The 24,327-nt window shown below is 41.1% G+C and overlaps 1 protein-coding gene across 4 annotated transcripts in view; it reads left to right on the top strand.

Moving 5' to 3' along the window:
• Positions 1 to 793: 793 nt before the first annotated feature.
• LOC306770124 (RNA-binding motif, single-stranded-interacting protein 3) overlaps positions 794 to 24,327 on the top strand; it is a gene marked incomplete at its 3' end in the record, with an annotated part of 215,398 nt that continues 191,864 nt past the window's right edge. For all 4 annotated transcript variants that reach the window (XM_079258936.1, XM_079258937.1, XM_079258934.1 and 1 more), the window contains exon 1: positions 794 to 1,981. In XM_079258936.1, the coding sequence (XP_079115062.1) occupies positions 1,907 to 1,981 (75 nt within the window). In that variant the 5' untranslated portion in view covers positions 794 to 1,906. The remainder of the gene's footprint in view (positions 1,982 to 24,327) is intronic.

The following is a 24,327-nucleotide window of genomic DNA, read 5'->3' as shown; positions in this document are numbered from 1 at the left end:
CATTTTCAACTTACATTTGGGATTGCTTACTCAAATTATTTTACAAATGAACACTAGCATCATCGAGAAGCACGCTGCATGTTAGGATATTGTTTACTTTGTATAAGTATTTATGCTCTTTTGCCAACTTTTGGTCTTGCACTGCAGGAGAAGCGCTCGAAGTACTTTTTCCAGTATTTTCAACATCACTTATTCAGCATTAAGAATTTATCATATTAAGATCACTGCTGTAAATAAATCCTGGCATGAGCACCTACGTGTGTGCAGTATTGTTTTTATTCACCATGTTCTGAAGATGTCATTAAGATCAGCCGATCATTAAATTCGTCCTTGTGTTCAAATCACAGTTAAATTAAGTTCAGACTGTTTAGTTACTTTTTCCATTTTTTATATGACTGTAGGATGCTTTTTTCAAGTTTGCACATGAAAAGTTATTCAACAAAGTGGGTTGGAGGTTAATCAGCCTGCTTCGGTAAGACTGAAGACACTGTGTTCTAGCTGTCAGCTCCATGTGCAGCCAGTAGGGGGAATCGACTGCTCGTGCTGGCACCGTCCCCTCTGCTCTTCACTCCTCTTCTCCTCTTCCCTGCGTTCTCCCAGGTTGTGGAAACGCTGCAGCCCGCTGGTCTGTGTCTGGATCCCTCACTCACACAGAGCTGCTTCAAGACCCTCCCACTGGCTGGGCTGGGGAAGGAGGTGGCAGTCTGCTCTGCTCGCAGCGTCGGACGAGCCCCCTTTACCACCCTGTCAGTGTGGAGGAGAAGGAGAGAGAGAGGCTGAGTGATAGAGAAAGTGCACGCGAGCGAGGCAGGCTGCTTAGAGGAGTGAGAGAGCCAAGGAAGAATAAGGAACACATTTTATAAGCGCAGAAAGAGGGAGGATCGCAGGAGAGGGACTCCGTCTCCACCGGACACTCGGGACACAGTCACTATCTTTTTTTTTTTTTTTTTTTCCTCAGCTTGCCTAATAGCTGGAACTCAGTGGATTGACAAACCAACCAGTGGATTTAAAAAAAAAAAAAAAAAGCGCTTGTGCCACATCATTTAAAAACTGGAATCATTTCTGTGTTATTGTCCTCTTGCTGGCTCCAGCGCTACAGACTGAGATTGCTTTCTGTGTCTGTGCTGAGCTCTTGTGTTGTGATTCTGCTCCCTACTCAAAGTGCATCTATCGGCAGCCGGCACCGAGGATATCTCCCCCTCTGTCAAGCAGGACAGCGCACAGCCATCGTCGAATCAGGCGAGAGAGGAAGTGTGTGTGTGTGTGTGTGTGTGTGTGTGTGTGTGTGTGTGTGTGCGAGAGAAGGAAAGAGAGATTGCGAGGGGCAGTGAGAGAGAGTCAGATTAAAGCCCAGGCAAAAGACTGGAGCGAAACAGCTTAAATAGAGAAGTGAACCTATACGTCCTCTCCCGCTTTCCTTACCATTCCTTTCCTCCTCCTCTCTTCCTCCTCTTCCTCTCCCATTTTCAACATTCTTAGGACTGCCAGAGCTACTGCCACCTGCACCTCCTTGTGTGTTCTCTTTCCTCCTCCTCCTCTACCTCACCCTCACTATCCGATAGCAGCCGCTGACAAACACGCCGCTCTTGGTTCTAGCACTTGTGGAAATATTTCCATTGATCCAGCAGCGAGTGACTGAGCGAGCACCTGCCTGATTCTAAGTCTCTGGACCAGTGAGGCACAGTTGTGGCAAGAGCTTCCTCATCAGAGGCAGACCTTCTCCCAGCCACTGTCCGGCACGCAGAGCCTGCCTTCTTCCCGGAGGATCAGCTTGCGACTCGGTGGTGCAGACAGCAAAGACTGGAATTGCACAGCTCCTCCGTTGCCTCTGTCTCATTGCTAGCTACTTGGCAGCTCCCGCCCCCGTGTCACCATTCCCTGCCTCAGTGCTAAGGATTCCAGCTACATGGGCAAGCGTTTGGAGCAGCAGCCAATGTACCCTCAGTACACCTACTACTACCCCCACTATCTCCAAACCAAGGTATGCTTTCACTTCGGCTCTTCTCAAAATTCCTTAGACCCACTCATGTACTCCTTCACTCTTGTCCTGTCTGACTCCCACCCTTCCTTATCCTGATCATCCCTCCTTCCTCTTGTCATCTCTCACTGGAGATGGTGGATTGGTGGATTGTTGGCCTTGACTTTGATGGTTGCTGATGGCAGGTGCCTCTTGGAGTTTAAATGTCTATTTTAGAGGCTGAGTGTTGAGCATGTGCATGTGTATCGCTGAACAAATGATTAAAGATGAGGGATCAAGGCTGGAGGGTCAAAGCAACTGTTAGTCCGTAGGAGTAGAGCGTAACAAGGAGCTGTCCAGTAACACCCTTCCAGCCTATACATGCACACTGCTTAGCTCCTAATGATGGCAAAAAATACTGGATAACATGCACTGAAAATTCACAGGCATCTACTGATCAAAATTACAAACTAAGAGCTTTTTTTTTCCTTTTTTTTGTGCTGTCACACATTAAGCAAATTAAAGAATGAGGACCTAAATTTAATTTTCTAATGAAGTATTTGCAAGCTAAATATAGGTCATGGTTTAAAGCTCGGTTGCCAGTTTTCTAGAACAACTAATTACACTATGACGTTGCAAATTTACAGATGTCTTCTTGAAGCACAGGTTATGAACCCTTCTTTTCTTTTTTTTCCACTTTGTTGACGTTTTGTTTCTGACACAGAGCAGGCATGGGGTAGGCTGCCCGTGTTTGTTCTAGCTACAGTATGCATCAGTGCCTCTGGGACGAAAGCCCAGGCCTGGGTCCCAGTGGCTGCCAGGACACTGGCTGGACTCACTACCCAGACATCATCAAGGGATTAAAATGGAAGCCTTTGGGGGATTACTTTTTTTTTTTTTTGTGGGTTTTTTTTTTTTTTTTTCTACCTCAATGTGTAACGCTAACTTCTGTCCTTTAGTGAAACTGTGAAACACAGCAGGAGCAGAACAAAATTGCACAGGTGTAAACAAGCATTGTGATATAATTAAGTCTAATTTAACATTATTACCTGCCTGTTTACCATCTCCAGTTATGTACCAAAAATAATGAACACGGTAGGGTTAAATACTAAGAGAAATACTTTCCAATGCTGTCCTCATTTCAGTCAACTTTTTATTACAGCACAGATCTTAGTCTTGATTTACTTTATCCACATACAGAGATAGTTTTAGCTCCAAAATGTATTTGTCAAAAAGAATATTTCTATTAAGTATTTTCAGATTTGCTGAGTAAAATTGGGGGGAAAAGGTGTAAGAGCTCGATTTTGCCGTGTTTATAACAAACAAATAACTGACAATGATGATGTTTTCATCCTTTTCCTTGTGAACCATTGCACCTCCAGCTGGGAAGACCTGACTGCAGCCCCACCTGGCAGTCCACTAGCTTTCCCCCTGATTTATAGTTTAATACATTTGTACTGCTGCCATATGGCTTCCCTCTCCCTCCCACCCCTCCTCCTCTACTCCTTCCCTCATCCCCCTCTCTCTCCCTCCCTTCCTCCCTCTTCTCATATCTCAGAGTTGCTCATCTCAAGGGCCTCTCAATCAAGGCATGCCCCTCCGTTTTCCCGTGCCCTCCCTTCAGATTTTCTTTTCCCCCTTCTTTTTTCCACTATATACTTTCTGCATCCCCAGCTTTGTTGAAACCTAGCCCCCCCAAACCGCTACCCTCCTCCTTTGCCCATGCTGCAGTTCACTTCCAAGGTCAGCACTGATCCGATCTTGCCATCGTCAGCGTTTGATGTATCCTTGAGCGAGCCACTAGGGTCCTGTGTCATGCAAACCAGACACAAAGTGGGGTATGTGGGGCAAGAAAAGCCTGCATTCTGTTTATAGATTGGCAGCCAACATTCGTATTCATTTTTGCGGTTAGATCGTGTTGCCAGTGGCCTTGTAGGTTAATGTGACAGTGCTGCAGACAGGGTCAATAGGAGAAAGGGAGGCTGGGAGAGAGGCCAGAGTGTTGGGCAATGTGGCCAAGAGGGCTGTGGAGAGCTATGTCACACTCTCATTAATGATCATTGATAGCTCGATTACAGGGAGGGGAGAAGTGCCTTGGCTGGCACACCACTTAACGAAATCACACGGTTGTTGCTTTAGCCTGGATTCTGCATGCAAAAACACACAAATGCACAGAAAGGTTCCCCTTTCTGGAAACATGTTCTGTTCAGGCTCAAATCACTCAGGTATTTCCATGCGTAGTCATTGTTGCATTATCGATGTATGGCCTCATGGTCTCAAGAGACATTTGTGAAGGGGATATAAATAACATGTTAGGAAGGGAAGAGTGAGGTGTAACACACACGACAGTTCTACCTTATTCTTTCCTCTTTTAGGCTTGTTTTTTAATCTATACACAGAAATCTGATCATATTTACCTGCAATTGATGTCACCATTCTGAAGGAAATGTCTCCATTGCTCTGTCAGAATAAACTATGACACCTCTCCAACTTGGGCTCCAATTTTCCCGTTTTTCACATTACATCATAATAAGATGTATGTGCAGCACATGCCAGGTAGCCCATATTAGAATGGGAAAGTCAGAGAATGAGATGAAACAATAACATTTGGCTTTCTATTGATTAGTGCAGTGGGGCGTAGCATGTGCTTCTCTTTAGCTGAATTATTGATTCCTGAAGAAGGATTGTGTGTCTCTCTGTGTGTGTGTGTGTGTGTGTGTGTGTGTGTGTGTGTGTGTGTGTGTGTGTGTGTGTGTGGCTTTTATATGAGGTTATGGCTGCGGGGAGCTGGCAGGATGTTGCTTTGATGAAAGGATACTTTAAAGGCCCTATTTCTGTCTATCCCCAAAATGATCAGTCATTTGCCAAAATTCAACCTTTATTCAGCCTGTCTTTCATTGTGAGCATGATGGCTATTGCTGTTCACAGCTTGCTGTGCATTCAGATTTAATGACAGAAAATAGATGTACATCCTAAATGAGAGTGTAACAGTGAAATGCCTCATTCAGGTCTTAGCCTTGCCCCTCCTCACCCAAAGGAATAATTTCCACACACAGATTAATTATTTTTTTTCAGTGATGTTATTCAGGATGTGTTGCATCTCATTTTCTCAGTGACCGGGCTTTTTCAGTTCTGCGTTTCATTATTAGGCACACAACTCTCAGAGGGAACATTCACGTTGCTGATAATTTGCCTTGACTACCTGCTGAAAATGTCCCCCTCTTGTGCTATTCAGTTAGCTTTAATGTTGCTGCACTGTATAACTGATGTTGTTGTAACCTTGTGCTGTTGCACCACTGATAGGCGAGGTCACTGAATGCTTACTGTCAGCAGTCAAACACACACACACACACACACACACACAAGGATGTACATATGCACTGTTCTGCAGCCATGTCGTGGGAGCCAGGAGGTTGCGTTGCCGTCAGACCCGAAGCTGAGAAGGGCAGATTGAGGTAGATTTAGCAGCCGCTAAAGTCCCTGGCCTTAAGTAAACACCAGTCAATGGAGCCCTTTGAGAGGATCTGTGCCCGTCTCTGCCTCTGCCACAGGCAACATTTAAACGTCTGATTCTTTATAAATGGTGGTGGCTGTGGAGGGAAGGGTTGACCGTGTGACAGAAAGACTGAGTGGAGGGTGAAAGTTATGGGAACGCAAGAAGGGAAGGGCAAGTTAAAAGCAAGGAAAAGGGTTTGGTTACATTACAAAAGTTGATCCATTGTGCTGCAGAAATAACAACAGAGCCGTCTGAATCCTCCCTTAATGCATCGGTGGAGGAAAAAAAAAACATGCATTCAGACAAAAAAGGCAAGACAACTGTACAGTACGTAGACGGCAAGCAAAGTGAAATAAATACCAAAAAGACCCTGATACTAAAGTGTTTTGTTAAATTGGTTATCTGTGGCATAAACTAAGATAGTAGTGTAGTTCCTTTTCTTTTCACTAACATGACTGTACTTTGAAGAGTTTGTCAAGCTGTTTGAAGCATGGAAATGTACAACTCTTAAACTGCATCTACAAAAGCCCAGTCCTGTTATAGTCTGGGATAATGGGTTTTATTACTAGTAATGCATCTCATTTCCCATCTTGTAATTTTTGATATGTGTTTCACAACTGACTGCACGAAACAAAATCCCGTCCCTGTCTTGCTGTAAATGACTACATCACATGTTCTGTCAGAGCTCACATAAATTAGCAGAATTTTATTGAAAAACTTTTGCTTTTTTTTTTTTTTTCCCACTTTTTGGTTCCTCAGTTTTTAACCTCATAAAGTTGGAAAGTGTTGTTGATAATTATTAATCTCTTATACATATCTGAGTATGATTTAGACTCTAGCCGTCTGCCAAACGTCTATATGTCAGTCAGCACGGCAGATCACTCCATTTATGAGCTCTGGCTTTTGTCTGGATTCACAAACATGCACGCACACAGACACACACTCCAGCTGGGAGTGCTTTTAACCCTTCTCATCTATCAACTGACAGCACAGCCCTATCTCCACACCCATACATTAAGGTTGTGTTTGAATTACGGCTTCTTGTGGCTTGTCATACTGTACACCACCACAGAGTTCGGTTCTAAGACCCAGCCTTCTACATGCTGACACACACATCTCGTTAGAGCTGCTTTACCAGAGTGCTCTCTGGAAATTGCTTTCCATTTTGTTCGAAGAGCAACAAGAAAAACCAAACATATAAAAGAGAGAAAACCATTTTTATGTTCTAGTGACGGACGCTCTATTATTTTAGAGTGCTTTGAGGATCTTAGGAGCTCCAGCTATATACGTGTGTGAATATGAAAATCAGTTTAGTGAAGACCATTTAACCTAATATAGTTAGGTGAAATGTGAACACAAACACCAAGTAAGTGGAGTCATACTTCAAGTGAACGTCTCAAAACCAGGTCACATATTTCTTCTCAGCAATATGTTTTTGAATTTTGAAGTGTCCTTGAGCAAGTCACAGAATGAAGTACCTGCTCACACATAGGAGGTTACTGTGAAGGTAAAAACAACCTGAAAAAACTTCCAAGATAAATGTCTAAAGTATAAAATGATGTTCTTGGTGGTGGAGTTCTTGCCCTGGGGAATTCTGTCTGTGAACTCACCTTCCCTGACCATCTGGAGATAAGCAGCTACTTTAGTCTGCACTGTAAGGAAGGAACTCCTACCTGTGTGGTGAATTGTGGCATTTGGGGGTGAGGACAGAGCTGTAAATTGACTGACTCTTTTTCAGCTGCAAAACCTGAGTTAAGACACCAAATCCCCTGCTAGCTTTTGAAGGCTCTGCTGTGGAAAAGGATGCATATTGTGCAAATAAAAGGGAGACAGAGAGAAAGACATGTCACTCCTCATTATTATATTAAATGAATTGATTAAGTGAACCTGCAGCCATAAGCAGACAGAAATATTTTTGCATGTGAAACATAGCTAGAACTTTTTAAACATTTTTCACTCCATGAGGATTATTTGCCTTGAGAATGTGATGCCAGATAAGCAAACTGTCATGATGGGATGGGCTTTCTTTTTGTTTTCAGAGAACAGAGAAAGAGTCGTGCAGAGACAACATGAAGTGAAACAGAAAGAGACAGAAAAGATGTTGCTTCAGATTTCGAGCCAGATGAGATGAGACATATGATGTGCCCTTCAAACCCACCAGTGCAGCAGGACTCTGCAAACACACCTGCCCCCCTTTTTTTCCCCCCGCTCCTTGTTTTTACTAGCATTTCTTTTTGTAACACAGTCTCTGCCTGGAGCTGTCTGGTCTGGCCCACTGTTTCACCCTCCTGCCTCACTGGCAAGGAGCTTGCCTTGTGCTTTCACGCTCTGTTCTGCCCCCCTTTGCCTTACAGAATAGAGGGGTATAGTTGAAAATTGTTGTCTCGTTTCATCTTTGTTTATGTATATATCCCCCCCGACAAGTTTTTGCTCAAATCTTGCATTTTGCTCCCCCCTTTTTTCCCCAACACTTGCCTTCATCTTTTGGATTCTCTTTCATCTTGTCCCCTTTTATAATTACTATTATAATTTCCCATCCTCCATCGCTTTTGCATGCCTCTTACTCTGTTTCCGGGAGCCCCCGCTGTCTGTTCGGCCTGGTGTTCTGCCATCTGTGCAGTGTGGCATAAGTGGCTGGAGAGATGCCTCCTGTGTTGACCCTCTTAATGCATACAGCTCACATCAACATACACCAGAAACATATAAGGTATAATGAAAGTCAAATACACCTACAAACTTTTAATTAAAGTTTCTGTTGTAGTTTAGTGAGCATGTAAAAGCTAAGATTAAATTAAATATGTTTTGCTTGCAATCATTGTTGAAACTTCAGCTGGGTTTTGCCTGATTAGTGATGAATCTTTGCAGCTTGTGGTTCAATAATTCTGGCTTTGCGCTGGACCCAAAAGAAGCTGTTTAGCACAAAAAACCTTGCGTATTATCTGAGAAACCACAGCAGATTTTTGAAACAGGAGTTGATCTTTGCCCGAATTGCAGTTTTCCCTCAACTCGAATGTTTCACAGAGGGTTTGAGCTAGCTAAAAGATCATAAGAAATCCTTGTTTTGACCCAATAGGCCAAAACAAGGCAGAAGATAGCAAAATAGGCAGATGAAGAGCTGGATCAGTACAGCAGAGCAAGCCAAGTGTGAGGGATGTGAGCCACATGCTCGAGAAAGATGATGGCAAGAGAGAAAAATGCACCTTGTGAGAGACAGACAAGTGGAGATACAGCGAAGGGTTTTTGTTGCTCTTGTGTAACTGAAGCGCTCTGTTTCTGCTGAGTCTGCTGCCCTACCTTTAGCGGTTCTCATGAAGAGTACTCAGGTTGCTAGTGTAGGCAGTGGAAAGGTAAGAAGAGGTGAGGAGGTTGGGCCTGAAGCTCGGCATGGTAGCATTCATTGAGTCAGACTCAGCCAGGGTAATTGCTCTTAAATTTTTAATGATTGGCTGCTGCGTCCACTTTGAGGAGCAGTGCACCAGAGGAACCCTGCATGGCTCCTGGTGCAGCTGAACTGTTTGTCCACTTTTCTGAATGAGGGGATCTAAATAGACAACCAGCTTCTATATATAAGCATACAATAAGGATTATTAAGCCTGGGAGTCTGGTGTTTCATGCTTTCTTCATATCTTCCTGTCACAACACAGAGAAGAGATTGAAATGAGGATCTTTTAAAATCTAATAATTGACTGGGATAGCACAATCTTTGAGTTTCACTGCATCTCCTGCAAGCAGACTTGCATTGTCATCATGTCTGTGTAGATCTGACAGGCTTAAATTGCTAAATAGAAACAAAGAGCATGCACAGTGGGTTGATGAATGTTCATTTTGTGCAATAGCTCACAACAATGAGTTCAAGTTGGAAAAGAAGAGCTGAAAAAGAAGTTGTTTCCGGCAGTTTTAATAACCAAAGTAACATCTTATCTGGTTTTGATATCATGTATAACAATGCACAGCGTTTGCAACAACACTAAAAACCCTTTTTAAAAAAAATATTATTGCTTTGCAAGAAAGTTACAACAATACAATAAATGTGTAACAATAATTAGAAAAAATATTGGCTTATGACTAGTAGGTAAAAAAATAGAAATATCTGAATAATAGAAAATGACACTATAATACCCTATGATTTAATAGTTAGAAGTACTCTATGTGCAGAGCTAAACAGAAAGCAGAAGTTGAGCTGTTAGAGCCGAAATCACCATGATGAAACTTCTCTTAAGGCACATGTGTTGTTGTGTCTGAGCACATATGAAATAGATTTTTAAATACCATGTGTTTTTAGGATCTAGGATTTTTAGGATGTCTTACTCCTGCTGCTAACATTAAAAATTATAACAAAGACCTCACATTGTACTAATTTTCTTTCGGTTTCATATTTTTGAAAAGCCAGCCTGTTACGGGTTCTACACATCTTCGATTCATTTCACTCCTGAATAATTTGAAAACGATACATCTGTCATACAAAAATCTTGAGATTTCCTGAGCCTTCAATGGTTCCAGATCCTAGCAATGACCACAGTTGTACCTAATCAGACTTAAATGTCTCTTCACACAGCAGGAAGTCCACGTCAACCCTCACTTACAAATTCATTAGCAAATTGCCGTGACGAGTAGTGTTGTGAATGTATTATGATGATCACATGAAACCCTTGTGCGTGTGAAGTGCTGTTTCCCGTGCTGATCCCGATGACACAGACAGTTTTGTCATATGGTTTTAACTAAGCACTGGGCTTTATTCCTAGTCTGTGGTCTGCCTCATAACGAGACACATGTTATGGTAAACTGAGAAGAATTCATAATCACAACAGTCGACTCTGTAGGCAAGAATGTGTATTTCATTAAACTGTTTTCCTGGAAAGTCTTGAAAAAAGGAGTTTAATTTTTCTACCCTCCCATCCAATTCAAAGCTAGTGCGGGAACGCCACCTGCAGAGAGATGCACAGCAGGTGGAAATATTAATGATATTATTTTTTACAGTGGTCTTTCTTTTTTTTTTTTCTTTTTTTCTTTTTTTTTTACTTAATGATGTCACAGTCTGACCGAAAAAGAAATACCTTGCCTTGGTACATTTCACTTTGAAGGATTTGCTCCTCATTTACTTTTGTGGCCACACAAACCAACACCCCCCGTGATTGTTATCATCACTCAGATATTCAGACAAGAGGCAAGTAGAGGACATCGCGACGACAGACATGCAAATGGCAGTGTAGCTTTACCGTTGCGAGTACAGTAGGAGGCCTCGGCCGCCCCCTCTGCTCGCCGCACATACAGGCTGCCTGCAACATTTACTCTACACAGCTGCATTAGTAGTGGCAGGCTCAATGAAAATACCGTGTCACGCATGGTTTGAAAAATGGCTCCGGAAAAAGCCAATTCTGCCATGAATGAGGATAAGCAAATAGGCATGAGGGCTTGAATGGCTGCCAGTCCTGTCAGATTCCCCCCTCTCACCCAGCCACAATGAGCTCCTATACAAATAAGAATACGTGCACCAATTTAGCACAGCAGATGAACCTTGTGAAGCCTTGTCGAGCAAGTGGGGGATTACCAAGAGCAAACATTCCTTTCTCCTGGCTTTATTTGAGTTAAATGACTCAAGCCACCCTCTTAGATTTTGCCTGAATGGTCTCTTTGGCAGACCCCTCCACTGCTCCAGCTGCCTCCGAGGCCGCAACGTGTGCACATTATTCAGCGTATGGAAAAACACTGTCTTGGACAGGTAGGCGGCATGAATTAGATTTGCAAGGACACTGATGTAAAGCGCCAACCTGGCCAGCAGAGTCACAAACCAAGATGAATGGAAAGAGAACGAAGGGAGAAAGCCCTTGGCGTGATGAAAGTCCAAGTGGAGGAGAGATTATTATTCTCTGCTGGTAATTAATAGCACATAAACAGCCATTGGCAACAGAATTAAAGAGTATCATTATGATATGTGATCTCCTTACAAGTAACTGTTTTTATCCTTTTCAGTAGTTAATCATGGACACCCACTGTGCATAGATTGAGAAGATTGAGGTTGAGTTTGGGCTTCTTTCTTTCTCCTTCCTCCTTAAATTCCAAGGATCGCATGCATTTTTAAGTTACGAAGTGTAAACAGGGATCAACGCACTTTTATACATTAAAAACAATCCATTTTTTCTATGTTAGAATATGCTAAGTATTACTTGTAGGAGTTGAAAAATGCATTTGTACATTTTTCTGTTGATGAATACTGATGTTTTCATCTTCCTTTATTTTCTTGTCCTTGGGCACTTACGAAAATGTTAGAAAACAGCGGCTTTGAAAAACAGTTAGTCACTAATTCCCTGTCTGCTTTCTCTCTCTCATTAGCTGTATTGAGTACCCTGTGGAAGACTTGTATCCATTATTTATCACTACCCCCAAAACAACAACAGCTGCATTCTTGTGTAACTGCCATATGTTATGTTTCTTCCAACATATTGAAAGGAATCATAGTCTATAGGGAGCTTCATATCAACCCACAGAGATCTGTTTATACTGAAGACATTTTGCATTTTGTTTCTTAAAAGTTGCTTTTTTTTTTTTCTTTTTTTTTTTTTTTTGTCAACAGCAGACGCTTCAGTGAACAGTGTGTTGGGCAATTAACCACAGTGCCACCTTTCCAGGTATTCCCGCATGCTCCAGCATCACTTGGAGCCATCATAAGGAGAGAAGAGGGTCACATTAAGATTCAGCCGATAAAGCAATAAACCCTTGTAGGAGTTACAGTCGGCGCCATAGAGAGCAGATTCTGTGTCCTCAGCACTTTGAGCCCACAATTAATCACTAAGCTGGCATTAGCCTGCCTTCTTGTGAACGTTGGATAAACACTACGGCAACGTTGAGCCAGTATTCTCCTCTGAAGACTCTGGGTAATTGTAAAGACAACTGTTGACACTTGTCTCTCTGAAAAGTGTTTAGGGACTCTGTGGCCCAGTTATGTAGACAGTAGAGCGCAGGGTGATATGCTGATTTGTTTAGTCATGACTAGCAGCTTAACCGTCAGCGAGAACTACGTGAGGCTGCCCTTCTTCCACCAGTCCACTCAACAGCAATCACGGCAATATTAACGTCGATGTTGCATCTGTGTAACCCTTGTGTGTGTTTGGCATTGCACATTTGTTTGCCAGTATGACTGCACAGTAGTTACCACAGTGATCTGATGCACAGGAAACCCCTCGCTCTTTTGAGGCTTTATCGAGAGGATTGCAGGCAGTAGGTGCTTTATTGTTACTACAGTGATAGTGGCCAACAGTGTGTGCCTACTTACCAGCCTGAACAGCAGCAAGTCAGACAAGGTTACAAAACGACTCGAGAAAGTTTAAAGTTGAACTGTTTTGTGCATTTCAGGCTAATTTATTTTTATTTCTGAGACCAGAAGGGCTGGGATTGATCGAGTTATTGTCACAAATCGCTTTATTTACTTCAGACCAACCCTCTCCGTAGGCTGTCAGATCAGCCTGTGGGCAAAACGAGTGGACTGAGACTCTTCTGCATTAAGCCCCGCCTCCCGCCACTGCACTATATCGGGAGTGCACACCGCAACGGCTTTCGCCGTCATTTTTACATCTCATAAACAGAAGGATTAGGCTAATATGAACTCAATAAAAAAAACAAAATACAATGTCAACACATAGCATACAGCCCTACATGTTGGAACCTGAATCAGACCCTGAAAACGAAGTGGAAAACAGCAACCCACAGCAACGAATGCAGCAGGATGTCTCTCTTTGGTAAACTCACCAGCCATCGTTGGAAATAACTTTATCTGACGTTTTCCACCCGCCTGATGTATTTGTACATGCCCTTGTTAACCAGTTAAAGGTAACCAATCACCGAACCTTATCCCCCGGGATGTCACAAGGATTTCCAAGTAGAAAAAAACTCTCTAAAACGATGCGTTTTTCGTTGTCATGGAAACCGAACAGAGAGAGTGCTGGATCTCAAACTCAAACATGCGTTTAGGTGATAAAAAAAACAGTGCCGTTCACATGTCTGATGAGGATTCAACACTGTAACACTGTAGAAAGATCAGAAAACTCCAAATACCACGATAGGACTCCTTTAAAGATAAAAAATTTTGTGTCCTTGATTTGAAGTTTGTGAAATTCTAAGGTATTATATATAAATAATTGATCTTTTATCTTTGTATTGATAAAAAATACCAAAAAAAACCAAATGTAAATCTGTATTAAATTTTGTCAGCATTTTTAACAGAAGTTTTCAGATTACCTGTTTCCAGTTTGCTCCATTGTGTCAGTAGCACTATTCATTGCGCTTAAGGGCTGTTTTGTTTTGTTTTTACTGTAATTACTGCATGGCTAATAGTGCTAAACTTTGCATCGAGGAGCAGTTTGCAGATTCCAGCCTATTTTGTATTCAGCAGACAAGAGCAAATTCACTGATAATTAAAGCCAACAGCAGCAAGCTGGTTTCAGGTTCACTTAAAGTAAACAAATCACAATGAATTTACAAAATATTGTCAGGCATTCTTAAGTGAGTTTAATCAGCATTAAATTAGCATGAGCTATTGAACAGTTCCTGTTAAAACCTCTTTTTTTTGTAAATTAATACATAAAATTTGTGTTGCACTATTCATCAACAAATTAATGTAGCAAAGAGACTAAAGGGATCAATTAAATTCTATTAAAACAATCAAATGATAATAATAAAAAACAATGATCTCAACCTACCCAACCAATCCAAGCGGCAATAGAACTCAATATAAGGGACAGAATAGCTGAGGAAATGCCTTATTATTTTAATCTAAAATTAATATAATTATTTACACATTTGTATCAATTTAGGCTACTTCTTGTGACACATTTCACAGCACTGTCCCGCAGTTATGTTCACTAAATTCAGCAGCAAAATTCTTCAAAGTAGCCACTAACAGTTTATAACACCATATGAATCAGCAAAAAGTTCCCCGTTGCAGGTTTTTATGCCAGTAAAACATGTTAAGCAGGTGAAAAGTTTATTATAAAATCCCAAAACGATACTGGTCTTCACACTTGAGCAGCATGATTTCATTCCAAAACAAACAAAACTAAACCTGGTGTATTCAGTGCAGGAAAATTGTAAAGTTTGCTTGTTCCTTACTGCATGTACAGATTTTACATCCTCCTCCAGTTAAACGGGGTCAAAGAAACACAGAGGTGTTGCAAAACAGTGGATGTGCTTTTCTAGTGACACTAACATAAAAACACTGATATATTCTCAATTATCAACTAGTTGTTTCTATTAACAAGGTTTTGAATTGATGTAAATGTAACTCGATAAATCTTGATTAATCTTATTTATCTTTAATCAAGGTACATGTTTCTGGTTCATCAGTTCAAGGTAATTTAAGCTGTAATAAAATCTATAGCCTCACAGATGATGTTGCCAGCTCAAATGACACAGCTGTTATGGCAACCAGATGTGCTCATGCTAATAAAACAGCACAAACTCACCGTCGTTATCAAGACCACCAATTACTGTAACCTTCATTCTAAAGAGATCCGTGTTTATGTATTTTAATAGAACTTTATTTAAACCTACATTGATATGGTGAGAGATTAAAGGATGCAAATTAAATCCCCTTAACCACAACATGCATACTGACCCATATTATCAGGTGCATGTGTAAGAAGACTGAAGGAAAACCTGAGAGGAGTGGACATTTAGAGCTGAGGAGGGAGGTGGGGGAGCGGTGTGTGAGGAAGGGTGGGAGTCCCGTTGGGTTCACTGAGTTCACTGGAGGGACTGACACACAGCTCACACTCCCATAGTGTCTCTCTTTCTCTCCCGACCATGGTTGATGTGAATAATTTATCTCCTATAATTTATCTCTCTACCTCTCTATCTCATACACACAACACACTCTTACACATGCACACACACATGCATTTATGCACATTTTCACACACACACACCTCATGAGGTTGAGTCTTGGGTAGTGTGGAGTGAACAAGCTGGAATCTGCACATAGGGAAACCTGATCAGTCTTCACTGAGCCAAACATATGAGGTCACCCTGACCGACTGATCCTGCCTGCCAGCTAACCCCCCCACCCCTCAACACACACACACACACACACGCACACACACACACACACACAAATGCAGTCACATTAAAACCAAATATTTCAGAGAAACCATCTGAGGCCATTTGGCAATTTCCTCCCTTAGTAGAGCTTATGTAGTGGTGTATCTCTGACAGTAAAGGAAATGTTTTATATACCCTCATGGCTCAGAAAGATTTCAATAAATCATAGTTTAATCATTAAAGAATAGGTATTTAGTTTTGCCATTAGTAATTGTACCAAAATAAGTTAATTCTTAGATGTGTGTGTGTGTGTGTGTGTGTGTGTGTGTGTGTGTGTGTGTGTGTGTGTGTGTGTGTGTGTGTGTGTGTGTGTGTGCATTCTCATTCCTGATTATATGGATTCTTCTGTTGTCACCATATTTACAGACATTGATAATGAATAAAGGCTTGCAGCACTTTATGCTTCATTTTCTGTATGAAAAGAGCTTCATAAATAGTTTGGTTTGATTATGAATAACAAAAACACTGACTAAAACTGAAATATTCAACTTAAACACCAATGTTTGCCAATTATTCAAACAAAAACATCTCATCACAATTTATTGCCATCAAACACAAATATTACAGAAAAAACACTGACACTAAATCCCACGCTGACCATTATCACCACTTAATGAATTAGTTATGTCTCAAAAGTCTTTCATTTGCTCAAAAAAATCCATCATGACACTGTAGTCCTCTCTGTCATCTTGTGTGAAAGAATAACACACCCTTCCATCTCTTAAAGTTGACTGCTGCAGAAATCCTAAACTGGAAAAAGTGTTGCAAGTGTAAGCTCCAGAGGCTTCTTTTATCCCAAACAGGCCTTTGATATGCACTCCCAAACCCAAACAATTCTGTCAACTCAAAGCACCGGTCACAAAAGAGCCCTAAACATGTGTTCTTCAGATCCCGGCTCCTGTTCTCTTGTCACACATGCAGACAACATGGACACCCACATCCAGTCAGTCTGATACACATACAGGATGCTGTATACATTATTCCACACTCACACTAGCACACAGTCTTTTCCCAGCACACTTCTACACAACTGTGTACGCTCTTTCACAATCCCTCCACCCCCACGACATAACCGCCACCTCTCGCTCCCACGCATCTCATGTTCTCTCCATATTATGTTAAAATGGACACGCATAATTGCGCTGGCATGGTTTCTTGTTTTTGTTGGCAATCACCAACAGCCCCCATGATGTCTCCAGCAGAGGTGATCGTTGCTGCAGGAACCACAAATCAAATCCCAGCACGCACACATGCACCATTTCCATGAGGTCCTATTGTCAGGTTTTAGTGCCGTGGTTTTCAGTGATTGTAAAACGACTGCACTTCTTCAGATGTTATTAAAATGGAAAACTGCAAGATAAAAGTAAATACTGGGAATATATTTTCTGCAAAGTTGTTAGTTTCATGGTTGTGATGTGGAGTGGAAGCATTTCCTCCCTGACACAGACTGATGGGTAAAATTGGGTCAAGCGAAGCACTGCAATGCAACTTTTCAGGTTAAAATATAAGTGTATATTGTAATTTTGTCGTGACTTTAAAGCTGCCTGAATGGGAACATTACAGATCCACTCACTTTTAACATTCACTTTTCTGTATCAATACCAGAGATACTCATAAACTAAATGTCTACCATTTTTTTTTCTCAGTGTAAGCATGATTTTTTTTTTCTTTTTTTTTTTAAGATAAAATGTTGTTTTCAGTGTTCTTTGTGTTCAGCTACCCTGAATAACCTTCCCTCAACAACTCAGTTAGAGGTTGGGTGAAGTTTTAAATAAAGCTGCGGCTTGTGGCAGCAAGCTGAATCTATATGCTTTGTATATGCTAGCCAGGCACGGCCTGTGCCAAACAAGCTCTTTTGCGATCATGTTTCCAAACACTGAGCAGTCTGGAGACCTAACATAAGGTTCTGGGCCGAGATGTTTTAGCTGGAAGCTGGACTCGAAATAGTTGGTAATGCAGCAGCTTTTAGTGCCAGGGTTTCGCTCTGGAGCCCTTGTATTTATTTTTTAATCAGAAGCTGTGTGAATTGATAAACTCAAATTAAACGCTTCCCTGCATCTTCGGTTTTGTTTTGGACTGTGTGAACATTGTTTTTCATTGAAAATTGGACATTTGATAATAATCTCTTAGAAGACTTTGCTGCAAGTTCATGTTTGAATGCAATCTTTTCCGTCACAACCAGTTTATCAAACAGGAATTTGCAAAGATGTTCTGTGTGAATATGTGTACTCCCTCCGCTTTTTTCTTCTCTCTCTTCCTGTGTTGTTTTCCTTTTCTCTTTAGCAGCTCGGGTTTATTTTGTGGGTTAGGAAGGGTGAGTTAATGGAGAACGTCAAACCAGCTTGTAGCACTGCCTTGGCTCTGACCCGTGCAGATTGTGGAGTGACCTCAGTAGTGCTGCCCTGAGCCTGCATTTGAAAATCCAATCTCCTCACAGGGATATGGTGCATGTTATGTTTTAGCAATCCAATCTGATAACTGTCCCCCCCCCTCCACTCCAGAAAAACTGTCGATCATTCCCAAATACAACCTGCTTCGCTGTCACCTCTGAAGACCTGGGTTAGGAGGGTTTTGTGGCTCACGGGTGGCAATAGAGCGTTTGTTTAATCCCGTCAGGCCCGTCCTGCTCTCTACTCTTTCACTGGATTGCAAGAGAAAAACTGGAAATCATCTTTGTCCTGTTTTTAGAAAAGGAAAGAAATTTCAATTAAATGAAACTCAGTCTGCACCATCAGACAAAAATCATCCGTGCCACCATGTTGGATTATATTAGATCAATTTTACGGGTTAATGAAGTGACTGCTAATCAATTGCTGCTACACTGAATCACTGAATTACACTTAAATCAATGAGACTACATAATACCTAAATTATCATTTCAGATTCAGTCCTATTGAAGGGTGCAACTCACTTGTGTTTTCAAATTATACTTACTCTTATTCCAATTAGAAGTTGAGGAGGAAGATGTCAATGGTTTCAGAACAGCAGCATCGTTCAGGCTCTTTGAGGGGAAACTTGGATCACATGGCCCCGAGGGTCTCATCTAAATAAATGTTTTTCTGCACCGGTTTAATTTCTTTCTCCCTTTGGGCCTCGGCTTGTTCTCTGTTCTGATGTTTTTTGTGGAATACACCAGCTCTGACACAGCTCCGCCGCCTCACACTGAGATGCATTAATGCCATGTTAAGCATGGCGCAGGATGAGGCTGCTCCCCTGTAATTCAATAAAAGTGAACTCAGGGAAGGGATGCAAGAGTGAGGAATGGCAAGGCTGAAGGCTCACAAAAGGGCTTCTAGGTAGATCATCAACAGCTTTTTCATGTTTACTTTCTTACTTCCATAATTCAGTTCACAAATTCAACTCTTGACCTGAACAACTGGGCTTGTGTCTAACAAGATTTCACCATGCAGATTAGCTTCTCCAAGCTCATATTCCACAAGATATGGATAATGTCAAGGTGGTAGATGAAGAATAGGTATCATGGAAGTTCTTAACAGCTAAAAAACTTGCTCTGATTACCGAGAATAGTTGTTAAAAGAAAAATTTCAAGTGAAAGACTGAAGCAGGTTGCTAAGCAGTGATAGGGGAATGTTTTTAGCAGTAATACAATGCAATTAAAAGCAAGAAGGAGAAATTGTGTTTGGATCTTGGGGTGGAGAGATGCTGAAGATTGCAATCAGACATCAGCAACCTGCTGAGAGTCTTCAGTCTAATTTTACTGAGAGCGAGTAGTTAACTCTGCTGCTTATCCCACAATGACTGGCAACTTGAGAATTCCAAATAATTAGAGTCAAACAGTGAAGAGATTAGATAAAATGGTGGCTGGATAAATGGGTAAAGTTTTCGTTTGTTGATCCATCCCTGCGTTAGTGTGATGCAAACATGGACACATACATCTTTTTTTTCTTTACTTTCTTTAAGAGATGGATGATATAAAGCATTGATGAAAGTATTTGTCAAAGTATATATTGTTAGAAAGATGCAGTGTGTGCTCTTATTTACATAAAAACAAAATCCACCTCAACAAAAAGAAATATGTTTTTGATAAATCTGTTAAATTAAAAACCTAAATGAATACAACATCTCACTATACAGCCAAACAAATACCGCTCACCCCTGTTTAAATATATTCTGTTGTGATGTAATGCTGCTCAATTGTTTTTATTTTTCTAAAGAAAACACACTGAAGTGTGTTTGTATTGAGGAGTTTTCACCTTTGACCCTTCTTTAATGTAATGCTCACACAGGAACATATATTTTTCATTGTCTGATAGGAATCCAGAGGGCCACTCTTTATGTTTTTTGCCTTTCCATCTGGACTCTGACCTTGATGAGCTCTGTAATGACATGCCAGCAGGTATCAATCCTAAACTTTTCCCTGTCATCATCATTTTTTTTTCTTTCTTCTTTTCATGTAGGATCTCATGCAAACTGCTCCATCTTGTACTAATAAATAAATGTATAAATAAATTTCCATAATGCACACAATGCTAAATGTATTCCCCAAAGGCTGATCTAGTGATCGCTGACTGCTGAACAGACGTCAATGCATAATGCAGTGGCATCATCTTCATCACAAATGCAATTTTTTGTGGTGCCCTTTTTACCTCAGCAATCAGCAGGACTACTTCCCGCTTGAGGCTGGCACAGACTGAAAATATCCCGCCGTTCTTCATTGGAGAAGCATATTAAAGATTGTCTGATTTAAGTGCTTGTGGTGTTCACTCCCTCGTGAATGAGCTGGTTCGCTTCAAGGTGTGCTTGTTGAATTTCAGGAGGGGCCTCTTAGCTGGAAACTTTAAAAGGTATGTTTGCTTTTTTTCTGTGTGCGTTTGGAAGTGAAGAAGGAAAATAAAAGCAGAAAATGCTTTCTGCCTTTGTTTTCGGTCCCAGCAGTGCTGAGAGAGTAAGCCTGCCCACCAATTAGGGCATGCCGATTCTTACAGCCCATGAATTATTAAAAGCACCCCATCGACTAGGAGCAATGACGGAGGGCAAGAGAGGGAGCCAAGCCACCTGAGCACCATGGCTTCATTTATTAAAGCGTAAGCTGTCTTCATTCTTTACCATCACTAGTATAATTACACTACAAATAACCTCCTAAAAAGCAGCTTAGCTGTTTTATGTTGTTTCTTTTATAAGCTGACTTTGATTACGTTGTGTGTAACAAAATGTACAGATAAATGCATTAATATTCAGCCACATCCATGTTTCGGGAGGGGAAAAAAAAAAAGGAACAGAGACATGGATAGGATGATGTACGGTATTAGATTGCAACTTGCAACACTGGCTACCCTCGAGGTCAACCAATTCATTCCTGGTGTAGAATTTATTGCCTTGTAGTGGCAAAGGCAATGAGGTGCTGTGAACCTTGAGCCCATGTCGACACAGAAGGTCTTCACAGTCATATACAGGGTCTTGAAGTGGGAGGAGGGGGGGGGGGACTGAAGAGTCGTTCTTGTTAACTCTCTATTCGGCGCTCTAGCTGCATCCAACCCCATGATGGTATCTGCTAAGATCTGCTGCTAGGCCTTCTTTTGAGGGGGAACACCAAGTTAATGTTCCCAAGACCATCACTGCATTGTAAATACTGTAAGCTTCCGAGATGTCTCCAGTGGGCTGTAGCTTAAGCACTGAGGAGAACTGAACAAAATGAAGCACCGGTCAAATGTGATTCCAGGTAATTGTCAATATTTCAGATGTATTAAATGAGGGAGACTTTGTGTGGGAGCCCCTGCTTTACTGGATAACGTGGCTATCATTACGCTTGAATAATTAGATGCATTCAAGCCTTTTTTCCGACTCTTCTCACCAGCGGGCTGTTTTAATGTAGCCGAGTGGTCAAATAAGTCCGAAAATGAGAGATTCAGCCAAGACTGATTTCTATTTATGAATGACTTATTTTTTTCTCTTTGTAGAATTAGGAGGAAAAAAAGGAAATTATGGCAGGGAGTGGAAGCATAGAGGAAGGGATATATGTGGATACTGTGACACGGCGGCGCTTTTAAGTGTTTTGTGATTTAGTTATTTATTGTTATGCTGCAGGGAATGAGGCGAGAAGAAAAAGGCTGGTTTCTCAGATGTCTTTAAATAGAGATCCTGACAGCCTACTTTCCTGCTTGCTTGTACTCAGAAATGGCTGGTTCAATCTCTGCACAGTAATATACATTAACTACAGTCCTGTTTGTCACTAAAATAGCTTAAGTGCCCTTTAGCTGGTGTTCTGTTCCGTATTTCTTCTCACTTGCTGTGTTGTTTCAGAAAAATCACTGGGCCAGAGTAGTTTAATGCTTGCTCAAGAGGTCTGCTCATATATCAGCTCGACTCCCTGTCTGAAAAACATATATATAATGACACAAAATACCAAGCTCAGGCTTGAATTGGAAAAATGCTCAGATATGATGATCTTCAGGCTTTTTCTCTCTTTTTTCACTTAAAAACATTTATTTTTCACCTTTTTTTTCCACAGCTGTTTCTTACTGACAGCTGATGCTTGAAGAGTTCGGCAATGTGTTGAAGTAGTTTGAGAATATGACTGAAAGTTCTGTTGATGATAAAAGTGATTCATGTATAAATTGATCTAACTTAAATGTATCACTTTTTTGCTTGGATTCACTTCATATTTAAGGTAAGAAGGATAAAAGGGTTATAATAAATAAAAAAATATATAACAAATTTAGTTTCCAGTAAGGAAGGGAGGTCAAACCAGCAAATGTTGCCTGCCAGCAAGTAAAGCTGTTGTCAGTAATCAAAGTTTCAACAAAATCTTTATTCTAATTTCAGCTGTGGAAAGCAAAAATAGACTCTTAGAAGTGCAGACAGCATCCTCTGAGATTTCTTCTTTGACTTTATTCAGTTCTCTTCCCCAACGGATGATCAGGGATCTGTAAGATAGTTGCTTCATTTTTGAGAAGGAGCCTGCATGAACCAGCATTTTAAGCTCTAAGTATTTTACCCAAAGTGACCCCGTTACTATCCCTTTTCCAGCTCCCATGGAGCTACAGCTTTAATATGCACCTTGCATGTTGGACTTTTTTTCCCTCCCCTTTATTTACCTTGGAAACCACAACTGGATGTAATTGAAAGGATACATGCTCACGGATCATTGAAATAATATGAAATATGGCATCTTTCCATAGTTCTGCTTTGGTAACAGAATACGATTAATAGATCAATGACCCTGGAGACATTGCAAAATATGATGGGGCAGATGGGACTGTAGTAAGATAAGTTGAAGCTTTTGTAGGCCATAAAGCAGCCAGCAACTAATTAATTATGCATTTCTTGTTAATTCTTTCTTGACTAAGAAATGAGGAAAGGCCACCCTGGCTTTGGCGAGAGCTTCCTCCATGTGGCAAGTCTCACCTCCTTGATTTGCTTGGTCTCAATATATATATATATATATATATATATATATATATATGAAAAAAGAGAATAAAAATAAAAACAGCATGAAGCTCATTGTGATGGTAATGGCCCATCCACAGTTGTTGGCCAGCTCCTTCATATTCAATCCCACAATGACGCCTCTGTCTCGGATATTTAAGAGGTGGCCTGCTGCTGGCTAGCGACCGAGCGGAGGAGCTTCCTGTTCATGTGGTAATCTGTACGTCTGTACAATAGAGCGAGCGGTGTTCTCTCACAGCCCAACCCCTCACATTCAAGCAGAAAATGAAAGGCCACACACCACAACAATAACAGTCCACTGCTATCATCTCATGAAAAGTCTCCATTGAAGGGTAAATAAATAGTTTAGAAACCTTTTAGCAAATACAATAGACTAGACCACCTCTGATTGTCATCTTTGATGTCTCCTCACAATTTGTGCTGCTTTATGAGAATACAATATTAGGCTGGAAAGGGAAATTGCCAAAAACAAAAAAAAAAGAATCAAGAAACTCAACTGTGTATCTCCTTGAAGGAGTGCTGCAGGGAATATCTGAGTTATTAATGTTAAATGATTCAAGATCGTTTTCATCCCGATTTAAACGTGAAATTGGAGAAAAGCCAGTAGTTGGGTTTATTAGCTGTGGGACAACTCCTGAGTATCAACAGTAATCATTATGTGACTGAAACTGTGATTGCGTTGCTGCCCTTCTTCTGTTTTTATGCTCTAATGAGGAAGAACATCTGAACGAGATAGACTTAAACCTTTATCTGAGGGAAAAGACATATAAAGATGTGTGCAACAGGAGTGCTGATGTGGGGCAATTTCACATGTTGTCCTAAAATTTATAGCCTTTCAGCTTGCAGTGTGATGCTGACTTAGACTCCCAAGATGCTTTATGAAGAGATACAGCTGTAGAAGGATACAGAGAGCTAAACAACAAGTTGTTCCTGCTTGAAAGAAAAGAAAAAAACGTTGTTGTTTTTTTTGTTTGTTTTTTTTTTTTTACTTCAAACTGCCATGAAGTGGAAAGAAGTAATAACTTGAGTTACCTTTGAAGATGCAGAAGGATTGATGGCATCAGTCTTTGAGTTTGTTTTAACCCAGATGGCCTGTGTTTATCCATAAAACTGGCTGTGATCCCTCACCGTGTCCAAGTGTTGCATGCATTAAACTCTTCCAGCAGCCTGGCAAGGACACAGCAAGCCAGTCACTGAGGCAAGCAGTCAGGCAATGTGGAAACATTACACCATTACATTCACCTGTTCCACAGACATGGTGACTTATCTCATGAATAAATCACACTACCAAGGTCCGGGCAACTCAGATGCTGCACCTCTCCTCTTTTGGCAGATGTCTGCATCCCAATTCATCTTTCTTTCTTTCTTTCTTTTTCTC

This window comes from Telmatherina bonti (genome assembly GCF_933228915.1).
Source record: "Telmatherina bonti genome assembly, chromosome: 19".
Classification (NCBI taxonomy): Eukaryota; Metazoa; Chordata; class Actinopteri; order Atheriniformes; family Telmatherinidae; genus Telmatherina; species Telmatherina bonti.
This window is presented reverse-complemented; position numbering and strand designations above follow the sequence as displayed.